Below are 18,498 nucleotides of genomic sequence, written 5' to 3'. Positions count from 1 at the left end.
TGCTTTTTTTTTTTTTTTTTTTTTGCAGCTTTCACTAAATTAGAGAAAGCTGGAAAAAGTGCAGAGATATTATATATATATATATTATATATATATACACATATACATATACACATACACACACACATATACATATATCTATAATACATACATTAATATACACACACGTGCACGTATTTTTCTTTCAGCTTTCTCACCAAATATTTTAAAATACAGTATATATAAAATAGATGGTACCCTTCTGTAATTTTTCAATTTAAAATTTCCAGAATATCAACTGTTGGAATTCAGACATTCCTTTTGAATTGTGGTTCAACAGAAAAAAAAAATCTAATGAAAATTTTGAAATAAGTTCCACAATTCGATGCGTTAAAAAAGTGTTCCTGTGCTGAGATAATCTTATAAATGTTCCCCTGCTGTGTACTGTGTAATGGCTGTGTCTGACCATACAGGGACATGGTCTGATCATACCCCAGCTCCTGGGCAGGGAAGGGGGGAGGGGGGTAATGAAGTATACAAACAGGACCGTACAGGATCGCAGCTGTTGGTTTCTGCACGGAAAACATTTTCCTGCCTCTTGAAAAACTCATTTTAACTCACAGAAAGAATCAGCTGTGATCCCCTGCTGTCCTGTCTGTATATTCTTTTGCATCCTTCACTGACCAGGAGATGCGGTATGATCAGACCATGTTCCTGCACGGTCAGACACAGCCATTACACAGTACACAGCAGGGGCACATTTATAAGATTATCTCAGCACAGGAACATTTTAACACATTCAAGTGGAGATTTTTTTTTTTTTTTTTTTTTTTTTTAATTCCAAGATCTGTTGATTAAAAAGTACTTTATTTGTGGGGAAAAAAACCTTTAACTTAATATTTTATTGCACAACCTTTTGCAGCAGTCACTGCAAACAAACAATTTCTGTAACTCTCAATGAGACTTCTGCCCCTGTCCATAGGGATTTAGGCCCAATCATCGTAAGTGAACTTCTTTAGCTGTCTCGGGTTTGAAGGGTGCCTTTTCCAGGCTGCATGTTTCAGCTCCTTCCACAGATATTCAATAGAATTTAGATCTGGGCTCATATAAGCCACTTCAAAAGGAGTCCAATGCTTTGCTCTTAGCCATTCTTGGATGTTTTTAGCTGTATCCTGTTGGAGGACCTATGACCAGTGGCTCAGACCAAGCTTTCGGACACTGAACAGTAAATTTCCCTCCAGAATGACTTGATAATCTTGAGATTTCATTGTTCCTGTACAGATTCAAAATGCCCTGTGCAAGATGCAGCAAAGCAGCCAAGGAACATAACAGAGCCTCCTCCATGTTTCACAGTAGGTACAATGTTCTTCGTATGCTTCATTTTTGCATCTGTGAACATACAGCTGATGTGATTTGCCAAAAATCTCTAGTTTTGCCTCATCTGCCCAAAAGACATTCTCCTAGAAGCTTTGTGGTTTGTTCATGCATTTTGGCAAATTACAGCTTTGCTTGTTTATGACATGCTTTCAAAAGTGGTTTCTTCCTCAGTCATCTTCCATAAAGTCCACTTTGGCAAAGATAGCAACGAAGGCTGCGATCTGACACTGATGTACCTTGACCTTGGAGCTCACCTCTAATATCTTTAGAAGTTGTTTCGAGCTCTTTTGTTACTATTCATACTATCCATCTTTGCAGTTTGTCATTTTTCATCTCACGGCCACGTCCAGGGAGGTTGGCTACAATCCCACAGATCTTAAACTTCTGAATAATATGTGCAACTGTAGTAATAAGAACATCAAGTTGTTTGTAGATTGACCTATAGCCTTTAACAAGTTTTTGTACCATTACCTTTCTAATCTCCTGAGAAAACTCGCTTTGCTTTCTTTGGTCTGTGTTCAGTATACTACACACCATGATACCAAACAGCACAGTGACTACTTTCATCTTTTAAATAGCTAGACTGACTGATTACAAGGTAATAGACACATGTAATGCTAATTACAGGACACCCCTTAATTTAATATGTCCCTATGGTGAAATGAATTTTAATCTTTTCTAAGGGTGCTGTCATTTTTGTCCAGGCCATTTTCATTAGTATGTTTGTTTTTATTTTTTCTGTTGAACCACAATTCAAAAGCAATGTTTGATTTTCAGTAGCCGATATTCAGTAAATGTAAATTGAAAACTACTTTTGTCAGTTTCACGCTATTTCAGTGACCGTCATGGGTTTTTATTACTTTAAACAGAAGGGAACCAACCACTTTGCCAGTGTGTGTGTAAATAATTATATACATACACACACACACTAACTTGTGATCTTGTGATATATACAGGAAGGCTTAAGATTAATATTACAGCTATCTTCACTTAAAGATTTTCAGGTCACTTTGATTTTTCGAGTGTGTATATAATATAAAAGTGCAATACACATATACAAGGTAATGTAAACATATATAGTTTCAAAGGAAGAAAAATAAAAGTATTCTGACGCAACACACTGTTACTCCAGAGTTATTCTTTCATGGAAAACTGGCAGGAAACCCCTAGATTCAGGGGAAGTGCTATGTGCCTATTGTATTGCACTATGAGATCCCTCCCGTCCCTTGGCACAATTTTATTGCTTAAAATCTAGATACAAATATATGTAAGTGGTAAAAAAAATGGAAGCAGAAAGGCAGTTTCTATTTAGAAACTGTACCACATTGTCCCACCTGAGCACATATCACTAACATTTATAATAGAACATGAAAAAGTATATACTGTCATCATATATTTAGGTTATATGTATATCTATACAATTAGAAGCATAATGAAAAAATAAACATTTGGAGATTTACAAAATATTACAAAAAGTGAAACATACAGTTCTAATAGAACACTTTAAAAGGATTCCTTCCAGCAAAGTGGCAAACAGATCAGAACTGTCTCTTTCATCACCTTCCTCTAGAAGCCTCAGGTTTTATCTGAAAAGAAAGCAAAAAAAAAAAGGAGAAAAGAAGATTCTTTAAATAGTCAATAACTATAGGTCATCTCATTATTTTACGGCTGTATTGCACCCAGTTTTGCATTATGAACAAATGTATGCGTGCAAAATTGCTGCATTATGATTGACAGATCAGCCCAAAAGTACTAGGACACTGCGGGAGAAATGAAACAAAAAATTGTGGGAGGTTCCATATTGTCTTACAGTAGTAAGTACTGTACTACAGAAGGTAGTCACTCACCTTGCAGCCATCTAACTTGGATAGCTGGACCATAACCCTTTTCATTCTTGGCAGAAATCCTAAATACCACCGCAGGCCGGGAGCTGCAGTCAACATGAGCATTTGCCAGCTGGGAAGCAGTTACAGTGCACGACGTCTCCAAGCCACTGTAAATTTTTACAAATGCAAGCTGGTTCTGAGCCTCAGGAAGAGAAGTGCGAATGGCTAGATACGCAGAATATTCTAATATATTTCCTGTTGGTGAAGAAGGCGATTCCCAGGAAATATGAACACAGTCAGTACTCTGCAAAAGGAAACACATTTTGTTCAATGGAGAAATAAATATTTTTAATCCTCCATATAATAGCAATTCATATTATTGAGAATCCTCCCCTTTGGAACGCTCTACCATATTCTTTAAAAAGGACCTGTCAAGTGAAAAGTGGACAGATTTTGCACTTACTTTGTTCCTGCTGCTCCCCTAAATATATATATTTTTTAATGCCCATCATAAGGTTCCAGAGATATTCTTTGTTTGTTTTTTTAATTTTGTGCTAATTTTTATGGTCTTAAAGCACTAGTTTAGTGTTTTTCTTTTTATTGCAGCGCTGGAGTGGTGTTTCTAAAGTAAGGTCACAAAGTGTGAGCAGCAACGCTTATAGGCAGCTCAGCCAGTCCAGACAGACCATAGGATGTATGATTCTTGGAGCAATACATGGAGCTTCATAAATTACAAAAGACAGAAGATCCCGTCAATAGTTTTAAAATAGCCCTCACTCCCAGAACATATGGATTACAGTCCCATCACCCATTCAACATCTTGGAAAATCCGCAGATCCCAGCCTACCCATTTTATACAATCGTGAGAGGGTATAATAGATCCTATTGAGGAATTTACGGGATATTCTACAGTTGTCCCTTCAGCAGCTCAGAGCTATGTAGTCTCCTTAGCCTCCTTACTTCGTGGTTTCTGGCAAGGCAGGCTCTCTTCCTTTTGTGACAGTTCTGGTGAATAACAGAGCTGTAGTATTAGTAAAACCATAAAGCTTAGCACAAGTTCTGCTATAACACATTAAGCAATCAGTTGTTTGTTCTGGAGTGTACACGGTTATTAATGTATTTACATATAGAGATAAAGCATTTCAACAAACACACAGCTCAGGGTTGAGAGAGACCCATAGCCATGATTAGGAGAACTCCTCAGGCTAGTGATTTATAACTGCAGCTCTTCAGAAGATTGAAGGGAGGAGGAAGTGAGCAGCTATATACAGCTGCTGTAAATAAATCAATGAGATGGAGGGAGATGAAGGAAATGTTAAGAGTTAATCCCTCATGGAATATAGGTACACAGGCTGGCCAAGGTCTAGATTCCAAGCTCCATGAAGATCAGCTGTATACTATAAAAGATAAATGCTGTGACAGCAGGAGAATGAAAGCAGATAGATAGTATGAAAATAAGCAAGTTTGCCATGGACTTGCCTTAGCTCACAAATTAAAGCAATTTAAGAACTTGAGAATACCCCTTTAGCTTGAATCAGTTTATCCCACATACACTACTCAAAAAAATAAAGGGAACACTCAAATAACACATCCTAGATCTGAATGAATGAAATATTATCATTGAATACTTTGTTCTGTGCAAAGTTGAATATGCTGACAACAAAATCACACAAAAATCATCAATGGAAATCAAATTTATTAACCAATGGAGGCCTGGATTTGGAGTCACCCCCAAAATTAAAGTGGAAAAACACACTACAGGCTGATCCAACTTTGATGTAATGTCCTTAAAACAAGTCAAAATGAGGCTCAGTATTGTGTGTGGCCTCCACGTCCCTGTATGACCTCCCTAGAACGCCTGGGCATGCTCCTGATGAGGTTGCGGATGGTCTCCTGTGGGATCTCCTCCCAGACCTGGACTAAAGCATCCGCCAACTCCTGGACAGTCTGTGGTGCAATGTGACATTGGTGGATGGAGCAAGACATGATGTCCCAGATGTGCTCAATCGGATTCAGGTCTGGGGAAAGGGTGGGCCAGTCCATAGCTTCAATGCCTTCATCTTGCAGGAACTGCTGACACACTCCAGCCACATGAGGTCTGGCATTGTCCTGCATTAGGAGGAACCCAGGGCCAACTGCACCAGCATATGGTCTCACAAGGGGTCTGAGGATCTCATCTCGGTACCTAATGGCAGTCAGGCTACCTCTGGCGAGCACATGGAGGGCTGTGCGGCCCTCCAAAGAAATGCCACCCCACACCATTACTGACTCGCTGCCAAACCGGTCATGCTGAAGGATGTTGCAAGCAGCAGATCGCTCTCCACGGCGTCTCCAGACTCTGTCACGTCTGTCACATGTGCTCAGTGTGAACCTGCTTTCATCAGTGAAGAGCACAGGGCACCAGTGGCGACTTTGCCAATCCTGGTGTTCTGTGGCAAATGCCAAGCGTCCTGCACGGTGTTGGGCTGTGAGAACAACCCCCATCTGTGGACGTCGGGCCCTCATATCACCCTCATGGAGTCGGTTTCTAACCGTTTGTGGAGACAAATGCACATTTGTGGCCTGCTGGAGGTCATTTTGCAGGGCTCTGGCAGTGCTCCTCCTGCTCCTCCTTGCACAAAGGCGGAGGTAGCGGTCCTGCTGCTGGGTTGTTGCCCTCCTACAGCCCCCTCCACGTCTCCTGGTAGCACCTCCAGCCTCTGGACATTACGCTGACAGACACAGCAAACCCTCTTGCCACAGCTCGCATTGATGTGCCATCCTGGATGAGCTGCACTACCTGAGCAACTTCTGTGGGTTGTAGAGTCCATCTCATGCTACCACAACCAACATTCAAAAGTGACCAAAGCATCAGCCAGAAACCATTGGTACTGAGATGTTGTCTGCGGTCCCCACCTGCAGAACCACTCCTTTATTGAGGGTGTCTTGATAATTGCCAATAATTTCCATCTATTGTCTATTGCATTTGCACAACAGCATGTGAAATTGATTGCAATCAGTGTTGCTTCCTAAGTGGACAGTTTGATTTCACAGAAGTTTAATTTACTTGGAGTTCTATTCTGTTTAAGTGTTCCCTTTATTTTTTTGAGCAGTGTATATTGACAAGCAAGAGTCTTGGGTACTGAAGCTAGAACCGCAGTCATCATCTATATCAGTTCTATCCTCACTCCATCGCTGCAGAAATTTTATTTTAATTGGGGCAATATTTATAATTAGATGAATATAAAAGCTAGACAGTGATTTAGCAAGGCCAGCGCTTTGCATTATTATCCTGTGAGCACTAACCCCTTGTTAAAAACCATAAAAATTAGTTTTAAATTAAAAGGCCTATAACTCTTGAACTTTATGGCTGAGTTCAGTAAACAAAAAAAAAATCCTTGGGGGACCAGCGGGAATAAAGAGATCAAACACTGGCCACTTTTGGCCTGGTTACAGGTCCTCTTTATCGGCAGGTTATGAGGCTTTCTGAGAAGTAGGAACCCTTGGCCACTGTTCGTGCTCTTGACACATGCTGTAAGCCTCAGCAGGTTTGTTTATTTGTTATTTTTCTCCCTATATTGGAACGTGTCCTTCGTGCACTTTCTTTAAACAGACTATGAAAAAGTGATTTTTGTTTTCTTTTTTTAACAATTTGAGTCAATGACTGACATATGCTTATGCAGCTTTCTGTAGAGCTATTGTCACAACTCTGCTGTCAGATTACTTGGGACCAGGGGCTCCTTCCCTGTCCCTAACGCTAGGGATACCCTAGCTATCCCAGCTCCCTGGATTACTTCTGATGGTGAAGACACCGGGGCCACGTACCTTGCTGAACTCCTGATTCAGCCTTATATCTGTACCCCCTCCCCCACACAGGGAAGTAGGGAGTAATAGTGTATGTACATACACAAACCAGACTAACAAGGAAAGATGTACAGAGATAAATGAAAATACCAATCATACAAATGTGTACTCACAGACAACAGAGAGGAACACCAAGAAGAAAAGGAAGGAAATCCAAATAGGAGAGGATGAGAATTTGCACACAGCCAAAACACCAAGTAACAGTTACAGATCAACACTCAAAATGCCTCTACCAACAACCAATACCTCCTCTCCACACCAGGCAGTACAAGACTTATGTAACGGGTCTGGGAGGCGGAACCTCTGGGCTACTATACAAGGGAGCGGTCCTTGTAAGGGAGCGGGTGGCGACCAGGCAGGCAGTCACAGCAGGTGACCGGGACAGTCTCTGGGTGTACGGGCAGGAGGTCACGGCAAGTGATCAGGGCAGTCTCTGGAAGAACGGGCTGGAGGTCACGGCAAGTGACCGGGGCAGTCTCTGGAAGAACGGGCTGGAGGTCACGGCAAGTGACCGGGGCAGTCTCTGGAAGAACGGGCTGGAGGTCACGGCAAGTGACCGGGGCAGTCTCTGGAAGAACGGGCTGGAGGTCACGGCAAGTGACCGGGGCAGTCTCTGGAAGAACGGGCTGGAGGTCACGGCAAGTGACCGGGGCAGTCTCTGGAAGAACGGGCTGGAGGTCACGGCAAGTGACCGGGGCAGTCTCTGGAAGAACGGGCTGGAGGTCACGGCAAGTGACCGGGGCAGTCTCTGGAAGAACGGGCTGGAGGTCACGGCAAGTGACCGGGGCAGTCTCTGGAAGAACGGGCTGGAGGTCACGGCAAGTGACCGGGGCAGTCTCTGGAAGAACGGGCTGGAGGTCACGGCAAGTGACCGGGGCAGTCTCTAGGTAAAGGGTAGGTACGACCTGTGATGGCTGAACCTCCAGGTAGGCTAGCAAGGCAGATGGAGGATGTGTGCTCCCAGGTGAGCAAGCGAGAGTCTGGAATAGCTGGTGGTCACAGCACGTGACAGCGGAGCCTCCGGGCAGGCAAGCAGGCAGGTAGCGGAGAAGCGCTCCCAGGTGAGCGGGCAAGAGTCTGGAATAGCTGGTGGTCACAGCACGTGACAGCGGAGCCTCCGGGCAGGCAAGCAGGCAGGTAGCGGAGAAGCGCTCCCAGGTGAGCGGGCAAGAGTCTGGAATAGCTGGTGGTCACAGCACGTGACAGCGGAGCCTCCGGGCAGGCAAGCAGGCAGGTAGCGGAGAAGCGCTCCCAGGTGAGCGGGCAAGCTGGTCCATAGACAGACTGACCGGAGTTGTAAGGCAGACCGTCGGACCTCAGGCAAGCAGGCAGGTAGCTGATGTGCGCTCCCAGGTGAGCGGGCAAGTTGGTCCTTAGACAGACTGACCGGAGTTGTAAGGCAGACCGTCGGACCTCAGGCAGGCAGGCAGGTAAACAGGAAATCAGGCAGGATTAGGACAGCAAGCTGGCAGGAATCTGGCAGGTAACTGGCAACGGGACCTGAGGGCTGAAGCAGAGTAGAACGGTGCAACAACATTGCTCGGGCACCTCCATTTTGGAGGAGGTGCCTTATATATGGTAAAGTCCTCCGGCCATTGGCCGGGGACTCCTTAGGACGGCGCGCGCGGCCCCTTTAAGAGGGAGGGAGGGCGCGCGCCCTAAGCACAGTGGCCGGGAAGGAGCGCGCGCTGCCAGCAGAGCGGGAGAGGGACGCCGGGCACGGAGCAGAGCGGTGAGGGGAACAGCGTCCCTGCCTAGCAGAGGGCAGGGACGCCGGCACTACAACTTACTTACAGTATTTTACATCAATATTTGCAAGCGAAAATCAGGAGTGGAACAATCAGAGGAAAAGTATAATAGAAACATGTGCACCACTTCTGCATTTTTCTCCCACTCATGGTTTTAGCTTACAAAATACTGATGTAAAATACTGAACGTGTGCACGTGGCCTCACACTGGCACTCCGGATTGCCAGAAGAAAGTATATATAGGAAAGGGGAGTGGCCAATACTGAACAGCTGAGATTATCTAAGCAGGAAAACTTCAGAGACTCTAAGCTGAGCAGAATAACCCCTGCACTGCTAACAGAAACCTGCACCATTTAATATGAAGAAGTGCTTCTAATCAGTGCAGTACGTGAACTCAGACGCTGTGGTCTTCTGGCCCCTCTGTCGCGGTACACCCGTGACCGCTATACATTGGGAAGTACTCTTGACATACGTCACTGATATAGCCCGAAAAAAAAAAGAATTGCATCTACAAAATAATATTTTTTTTCCCATTTTACTTTTTACCTTTGTGACTTTTACTGATGAAGGAGCCCCAGGAAATCCAGGAATACAAGTCTTAAAGTGAGTGATCTTACTGAAAGGACCGATCCCACGTCCATTTATTGCAGCCACTCTAAATCTGTACACACTTCCGGGCCACAGGTCATGTTTCTTCAAGATAGTGTAGTCGGAAAAGTCAACAACTCCAGCCTACAAAGAGGTAAATACATAGCAACTAAAAGAATATTGCAAAGTTAGTCAGTAGGTATTACAAGTATACCATGGGATCTTAACCTTTTAAAAACCAAGGCCTTCATATAGCAGGGATAAGGAGGAGCAAGGTACACATTAAAGAGGCTCTTCCTTCAGGAGGGTCCAAATGTAATAAACCCATGGACAGGCTACTGATTTCATGCAAGGCAACACATGCTTAAGGCCCCGTCACACTAAGCGATGCAGCAGCGATCCCGACAACGATATGACCTGTCAGGGATCGTTGCTGCGTCGCTAATACATCGCTGGTGAGCTGTCAAACAGGCAGGCTCACCAACGATCAGGGGAGCAGCGACATCGTGGAAAGGATCTTTCCACGATGTCCTGCTCCCGGTTACCAGCCTGCTGCTGAAGCAGGCTCGTAACCATGATAAACATCGGGTTACTAAGTGCGCGTGTGCCCCTAGTAACCCGCTGTCTACCATGGATACCACTCTGCTACCGTGCACGGGAGGTTACCGTTCACCTTAGCAGAGTCGTATCCATGATAAACATCGGGTTACTAGGGGCACACGCGCACTTAGTAACCCGATGTTTATCATGGATACGACTCTGCTAAGGTGAGCGGTAACCTCCCGCGCACCGTAGCAGAGTGGTATCCATGGTAAACAGCAGGTTACTAAGTGCGCGCGTGCCCCTAGTAACCCGATGTTTACCATGGATACCAGCCTGATCGTTGGTCCCGCTGGTCACACACAGCGATGTGTGCCGGCCAGCAGGAGGCCAACGACCAAAAAATGGTCCAGGACACTTTGCAGCGATCAGCGACCTCCAGCAGGGGCCTGATCGCTGCAAAGTGTCACACATAGCGACATCGCTGGTGAGGTCGCTGTTGCATCACCAAAATCTTGACTCAGCAGCGATCTCGCTAGCTTTACCCTGGCGAAAATATCTGGTCTTCACAGGACCCTTATTGTGTTAAAGAGCTGTTCAACTGCAACTTTTTTTTTTTTTTGTTAATTCCCTTTCTTTTCAAGTGGATCTGCTATTAAACCCACTTGCGAAAGTTACCTAGAATATACTAACAGATACATTAGTAGCTGTAGCCTTTCAGGGCAGAAAATACATGGTTAGTACCTTGTTGGTTGAACTCGGATTGCTGTCTGGAAGTAGAAAGAAGTGCGTGACCACAGCACTATTGCTTTGGAAGATTCCGACATCGTACCACTGCCTCCATCCATTCTTCAGCGCAGTGTACTCTCCAGTCTGGCCATTCGTCTGTCAGCAAACCACAAAGAACACTTTTAGGAAATCTATCCATAGTTTGTGTTTTCTTTTGGTTTAGGGAAAGGTCAGTATGTCAGCATGGTTCGGTCCTCTTAGGAGCTCATAACACCTTTTACAAAAAAAATGGTCCTTACATAGAATGGCAAAACTGAAGGTCAATGAAAAATGGCTTTAATGCCATAGTATTCTAGAGGATTATTATGAACTAGATGGTGGCCCGATTCTAACGCATCGGGTATTCTAGAATATGTATGCGGCCGACCGGGCGCGACTAATCAGCGAAGCAGTGTTTAAATGGGTTCTGCACTACTTTAAATTAACCCCCCAATGTATCCCCCCGGGGCCCCTAATGAATTTTGTAATTCCGTCATGTTGTCAATACTGCTTGTGACAACATCGCTGACCACGCACAGCCAGCACGTAATTCCCCCGGCTGCAGCCGGCTCTTGCTTCCGCTTACATCACGACTATTTGCGGCTGCAGCCAGGGGTCTCCTGTTCCGTGTACCACGGTGAATGACGGGCTGTGGGCGGGGTTATCCCCCATCGGGAGCGGCGCTGCCTGTGCGGGTACTTCCGCTGCGAGCAGACAGGAGATGACCGGCTACAGCTGGTCATCTCCCGGCTACATCGCCGCTGACCTCCATGCGGCTACCGTCGGGAGATCAGTGGCTAGGGCCGCTGATCTCCCGATGGCAAGTGTGAAGGGAGGACCGGGGAGCGGCGCCGCCTAGGCCGCCGGTCGGGGGGCTTCTGCTGCGAGCAGCCGGGAGATGACCGGCTGCTGCTGGGCATCTCCCGGCTGCATCGCCACTGACCTCCGTGCGGCAGATGAGCCGCTAACGGCCGCCATCTTGTTCTGAAATCCCACGTCGCTGATTGGCCGTGGCCGGACCAATCAGCGACGCGGGATTTCCTGGATGGACAGACAGACGGGATAAGCAGATTATTATTATGAATGAGCCATGATCCCATTATTACATGCACACACACATTTTTGAATGAGCAAACTAGAATTGGTTGTATATAAGACTTCTTGCTACATGTACTAACACTAAACACTAACACTAAAACTATGTACACAGAGATAACTGGACAGATCATTGCACCTGTTCTTACCTGTTTTGACTGTGAACTATGAGAATCTAAAGGGTAATTGTACACTTTTTCGGGCTGTATGTGCTCAAACCAACGACCACTGTGATGTCAATGGATGTACAGTTTGGCTTCAAAATAATGCAGCCACCGGGCATCATTGTGGGCAGAGTTTCTGGTACATGCAGCCCCAAGAAGAGATCGCTCTTACTCCAAGTTTGAAAAAAAACATTATTTATGAGCCAAATTTTTGCATCCTATGGTTTGATAAATCCCATTTAAAATTAACATAATAAATATTTATATATTACCTTTTTTACCCTTAAAAGTCAGATGTAACCTAATGGCATTGGCAGAAGTGTCCAACTGAGAAGGGCAAAGATACTGTTGTGCACTGCATCAATAAAGTAGCACACTGATTTTATTATTTTTTTGTGTGCCATCAGCCACAGTTATGTGTACAGTAAATATATTGAAATATTTACTGATCGTTATCTGCCATTTCTAGCACCATACTGGTCCTCTTCTGCACTGCATGACAACAGTTCTGACTAGCTAGCTGGCACAACATCTATGTGGGCTGGAGGTCACTTTCTCAATGTGAGACTATGAGGGTCTCGATGTGAGCATCACAGACTTGCAGTAAAGGGTTTTTCTCACTACTTCCCAGCCTCCTGGAATCTTGCCTTCTTAGGAACTCGCATGTTCCTGCTGATTTGGACCAGCGACACTATTGCAGCACTGAAGCCAACTATGCACTGTCCGACGCTGCAAGCAGAGGGAGCTTTACCTCCGTAGCATCAGAGAAGTACAGCTGCAATGCAGCCGACCAGGATCAGATGCTAACTGTGTGCTTCAGTATTCCTAGCCAACCTCTATGTGTAGTGCTTTTACATGTTCGGTTTAAATCAGTAACCGAGGCAACAAGCCATAAACAAAATTAAAAATCCCACCATTGGTGAGAACACAGAATTTTTGAAAGCAAGTGCATAACAAAGTTGCTTGTTTTTGCAAGAAATTTGCAATTTTACCCATTTAAAAAGGGAATCTGTCACCAGGTCAAAAGTGGGCAGATTTTGCTCTTATTTTATTCTTGCTGCTCCCCTGACTATTCTGTTTTTTTGGTGTATGTTTTTTAAATCTACCGTATGTTTCCAGAGATATGGGCCTTTTTATTTAGGGATATTTTTGTGGTCTGTACTAAGGAGGTGTACACCAAGATACTTGGGTTTACTGACCTCTGTTAGAATTCCAGAAAGGCATATGTGGGTTACAGTGATAGCTGCCTATGCATGTGTGAAGAATATTGGAGGTGTAATCCCATGTCAATCATTTTATCCTATTTGGCATGGGATTATAAACCCCCTTCAGTGTGCAGTTGTAACAGAACAGCTAGCAGCAGCAGGAGGAGGGGGTGGTGGGGGTCAAGAGACTGAGTAGCAGATATCACACCTCGAGCCAGTTCAACTCAGAACAAAGGACTTGCTTGCCATGTGGATCCAAGCCATACGGTTTCCTTTGTTCAGATAGGAATTTCATATGGAGTTATGGAAATACTATACATCCTAGCCATACACTGAATACAATTCCGAGATCCCCAAGACATGGTAAATGTCCGCCTGGGTCTCGACCCAGTCTAGCACATAGGGATAGGGAGATACATAGCACAGCTATGAGGAAACCGATAGTACAGCTGTGTTTAGTCTCCACGCGTAGCAAGGGCCCGGTTGGATCCGCTGTGCTCCCTAGGACCGTCCATTAAGGAGTTATAACCCATCTAAAGTTTTGGAGTGATTATCTGCTAGGGGCACGGTTAGAAGACTCAGGTTCAGCCCAGAGGGCAGGAGGGGAGGGCATGCGGGCACTTTGAACAGGGGGGCTCACGTCCAGTAATGTGTTGCGAAGGAAAGAGGAACCCATGAGGTCCAGCGCACACATGATCAGACGTCACCGGTAATTGACATGATTCATCTGCTTATTTCTTTTGTCCTATCACTGTTATATTTGCATCTCTGACCATTTTTTATATATATATATATATATATATATATATATATATATATATATATATATATATATATATATATATATATATATATATATATATATATATATATATATAACCCTTTTGTATATAGTGTATTGTCTAGTGTGCCCTTAAGGCGATTAGATATATAATTTAACTTTGGGCTTGTCTTTAATCTCGATCCACGAATCCACACGTCCATTGTTTGGTTAATTCCCATGCTACCAGGGCTGGTTTCTGGTCCGATATAATTCCCGTTAACGGACCGGGCTTATATTGAATAGGAACTGGTGGCAGCTCTACTGGGCTAATAAGGTTCTGTTTCACTGGAACTAGTGAAAGGGGCCTCTCAGCCTGTCAGGGGTCCGAGCGAATGTGGTGCCAAGTCAGTGTCTGAGTGGGCCACCTCTTCTCACTCTCTGGACCTTCCTGAACCCGTGCAGACAGAGTGTGTCTGTGTAAAACTGTACTAATCTGATCTTACGTGTCCCCGAGGGGTGCGGAACGTCACATTGGCGCAAAGTGCGGACTTGTATCACGTGATCAGTCTGACGTAATAGGGTTCACTGATCTCTGTTAGCACTCCAGAAAGGCATATGTGGGTTACAGTGATGGCTGCCTATGCATGCAGCACCCACTATTCTATTTTGAGGGACTTGTGAAATGCAGCCAGCTACTACAATACCAATAGTCTTCAATAGAGAGTTACAGGCGTGAAGGGTTTCCTCCTATCTATAGTATTCATTCGAGGAAAAGAGCTACGCCCATTCTCCAGATATAGGAATATACAGCTTTTACTTTTAGACATGTATAGCAAATACTTTGATATGCCATAAACCTTTCAAAAGGTAAAACCCCTTTAAGTTTTATTGCAGCCTTTAGAGATCATTGAATATGATAATGTGGCCCTCAGACTAGAAATGGTTGTGCACCCCTGCTCTAGACGTTAAAAAAAGAAGAGATCATGGATTCCAAAGATGTAATGTTATGAAATGACTATAACAAGATAACAAAGATACATTTACTGACACTTACTGAGGTCCTTGTTGTTTGGGAAGTGCATTGTTCACCTGAAGAAACAGCAGCTACAGGAAAAGATAAGACATTCTCTTAAATCACAGATATGAAGCCACAAACCTACAGTAACTGATGTCATTGTTCCGCATTTTTACATTTATCCATTAAGTACATACTTTTTAGTAGTTCGTTTATTTATAGGGTAAGGTGACACTTTGATTTCTACAGCACTATGTGACATAAATCTGGCACTACTATTATAAACTTAAAAAAGTGTTTTTTTCCCTTTTGAAAAATCCCAGTCCCTGGGCAAAAATAATAATCATAATAATAATAATAATAATGCACTTTACTCACCGTCCCCAGGTCCAGAGCCAAGTCTCTGCTGCTGCTCCTTGATTATAATATTGGCTGCAGCGTAGGCATCATACAGACAGTGCTGAAGCCTACTGGTGAGTTCAGCAGCTCCGAGAGAGCCATTCAGTCCACATGGGCAGAGCTGCTGAGCTCACTGATTGGTTGCAGCGCTTTGTACTGCTGCAGACAATATCAGACACTGGGAGTGGCGGCAAAGACTCAGTGTTGGAACTGGGAGGACGAGTAAAGTTCAGTTTTAATTTTTATTACAAACTGCAGCCCAGAGACTGCGAATTTCAGAAAGGGGACAACTTATTTAAAAGAGCGACGCTTCTCAAAGTAAAAGGGGCATTAAAGTTCAGATGAGATTGAAGTAACGGTAAAAAAAAAAAAAAGTCAAACCTGTGCTGATACACAAACTAGAAAACACCATCATTTGTAATAACATACACACACAGACAATATTAAACTACAGCTCTAGCAATGTTAACCCTGACATTTGACAGCTTTGGCAAACATGGCTGAAAACACAGTATGTGAAACTTGTATCAAACCTTCAGAGTGTGTAGTGAGTGCAGTTAGTGAAGTTTCATCTCTAACAAGTGCCCCATTTGTACGTGATGACTCAGTTTTAATGCTCTGCTGGGTTACCATAGATTGTGCACTGGAGACAATGCAGGATGCAGAAACCTCAGGTGTTAAATTTCCTATGTCCAAGTCATGCACATCATTCAATTTAGATGATGTATGAAGACCTAGGACACAAAGTAAATGACAACCCATTAAACGTGTCTTTCACTGCACTCTGATACCAAAAAGGTACATTTTAATGCAAAAGGCAAAGCTTCTCAATGAATGGTTTACCCTGCAACCCATGTGTACAAGATACCAGCTAAACCACAATCTAGTCACTCTCTAAACATACATTTTCGTACATTCTGTGTGAACCAGAATAGGAGCCTATAGACATGAGGGTTCTTAGTGGAGCACATTGTAAAACACTCATCATGCCCGCCCAATACATGCAGGCCATTTTATCTACAGGCGGGTGCTCCTCTTACCTATTTTTGATCCTTTTAATTTGCCATTTATCTCTGTATTTCCACTAAAAAGAGTTTGTTTCTCGGCCAGCGATTCCTTCATATCCACGACCTCATGATCTGAAGCACTATGCTGCACAAACCCAGACGTAGATACCTAGTAAATGAAACAGGAACAATAAATTTAAAATAGGAAACGACAAGTAAAAATGCAAAATATTTTAAATATGGCCCTCCTAAATAATCTGGCTCCTCGAGGAAATGAGGCAACGCCATCAAAGACAATAAAGTGTTAAGTATCTGGATGGATCACACAACAGCACAGATAAAGGACACAGACTATTGACGCTCACCTGACTGCTCAGTCCGCTGCTGTTCTGGTGACAAATGTCTACCCTGACCTCGGGAGAGGCCGGGCTGTCCACACCTGCGTACAAATAGCACAATATTCTCATATTTAAGACTAAAAGTCTTTGGTAAACAGATCATACTGGTTTGTCATTACATCATCCCTTTAATGGATATTTTATTAGCCACTGTGACTTTCAAGAACACTAAAGTTGCCGAAACACACATCTATTAAAACTGGATTAATTCAAAGCAGATCAAAAAGGCATGCAAAAAGATACATTTTCATTTTTTCATCAACTGGATCAATTACAAATTTATCCAAAGTGGACATGTGAACATAGTGCAATATTGCATGCATGGTGGTTATTAGAGGAGTGGATCTGCTGAGATTCGAGTTGAGCAAATCACACAGTCAAGTTATTCTTTGCGTATTGAATGTTCCTTATTATGCACTATGGTCTCTGCAGCTGCCAGAACATAACAGAACAGAAGATGCAAAATAAAATAAATTAAAAAAATTACATACAATTCCAGTCCTCCACGCCTCATCTTTCTCCCTTTCCCCGTCGCATTGATCCTCTTTCACGCCAGGTTCTGTCTTCTCACATGATTAGGCCTCTGACATCATTGAGCTGCGCCATCACTAGTGTGCAGGTATGTCAGAGGCCTACTCGTGCCGGAAAACAAGGCATCAGGTGAAGAGGACGAAGAGGATGCGTGAGGCCAGTGTTATTTATTTATTTTTTTTAAACATTTGGCCAGCCCTCTAGGAGGTGGCTGCCATGTTACTGTATTTGTGAAGAGCGAATTACAAAATAGAATACCCCCCCCCCCCCCAAAAAAAAAACAAGAAAATCACATTGTATAAATTAGATGCATTTATTTGCATTTTGCAGTGAGAAATAAGTATTTGATCCCCTATAAACCATTATGAGTTCTGGCTCCTACAGACCAGTCAGACGCTCCTAATCAACTCTTTACCTGCATTAAAGACAGCTGTCTTACATAGTCACCTGTATAAAAGACTCCTGTCCACAGACTCAATTAATCAGTCAGACTCTAACCTCTACAACATGGGCAAGACCAAAGAGCTTTCTAAGGATGTCAGGGACAAAATCATACACCTGCACAAAGCTGGAATGGGCTAAAAAAACCTAAGTAAGACGCTGGGTGAGAAGGAGACAACTGTTGGTGCAATAGTAAGAAAATGGAAGAAATACAAAATGACTGTCAATCGACATCGATCTGTGGCACCATGCAAAATCTCACCTCGTGGGGTATGCTTGATCATGAGGAAGGTGAGAGATCAGCCTAAGGCTATGTGCCCACGTTGCATTTATGAAGCAGAAAATTTCTGCTGCATAAATGCAAGTCCTCTCCCGGAAAAACGCATGCGGAATTCCGCACGCGTTTATCGCGCGTTTATCACGCGTTTTCCACATGCGGAATTGCCTTGCGTTTTTTATGCATTGAACAAAGGCAATTCTGCTTGCGGAAACGCAAAATTAAATGACATGCTGCGGATTTTTGAACGCAGCATAAACGCTGCGGAAAAATCCGCAGCATGTGCATAGAACTTGCGGAATCCCATTGGGGACCATGGGGTGCGTGTTACCAAGCGTTTTTCAAGCGTTTACGCTGCGGAAATTCCGCATCAAAAACGCTTGAAAAATGCTACGTGGGCACACAGCCTAAAACTACACGGGGGGGACTTGTTAATGATCTCAAGGCAGCTGGGACCACAGTCACCAAGAAAACCATTGGTAACACATTACGCTTTAAAGGTTTAAAATCTTACAGTGTCCGCAAGGTCCCCCT

At 43.9% G+C, this 18,498-nt stretch overlaps 1 protein-coding gene across 4 annotated transcripts in view; it reads right to left on the bottom strand.

Moving 5' to 3' along the window:
• Positions 1–18,498, bottom strand: part of HCFC2 (host cell factor C2) — a 60,623-nt gene that overhangs the window by 12,726 nt on the left and 29,399 nt on the right. Inside the window, exons 9-16 of one of the 4 annotated variants that reach the window (XR_012251190.1) lie at positions 16,683–16,756; positions 16,351–16,486; positions 15,844–16,044; positions 14,951–15,000; positions 10,646–10,786; positions 9,320–9,505; positions 3,204–3,486; positions 2,843–2,942 (exon numbers count right to left, since the gene is read on the bottom strand). Coding sequence is in view for 3 of the 4 variants with exons in the window: in XM_073651545.1 (XP_073507646.1) it covers positions 2,932–2,942; positions 3,204–3,486; positions 9,320–9,505; positions 10,646–10,786; positions 14,951–15,000; positions 15,844–16,044; positions 16,351–16,486; positions 16,683–16,756 (1,082 nt within the window). In the remaining variant the exon portion in view is untranslated. Of the gene's footprint in view, positions 1–789; positions 2,943–3,203; positions 3,487–8,144; positions 8,533–9,319; positions 9,506–10,645; positions 10,787–14,950; positions 15,001–15,843; positions 16,045–16,350; positions 16,487–16,682; positions 16,757–18,498 lie in introns of those variants that run through there. The other 3 variants (XM_073651545.1, XM_073651543.1, XM_073651544.1) reach the window with 3 other exon arrangements.

The sequence above is a fragment of the Phyllobates terribilis genome, unplaced genomic scaffold (genome assembly GCF_046119375.1).
Source record: "Phyllobates terribilis strain yellow unplaced genomic scaffold, ASM4611937v1 Scaffold_11__3_contigs__length_659146591, whole genome shotgun sequence".
Lineage (NCBI taxonomy): Eukaryota > Metazoa > Chordata > Amphibia > Anura > Dendrobatidae > Phyllobates > Phyllobates terribilis.
Note: the sequence above shows the minus strand (reverse complement) of the source record. Positions and strands in the feature narration are given on the sequence as shown.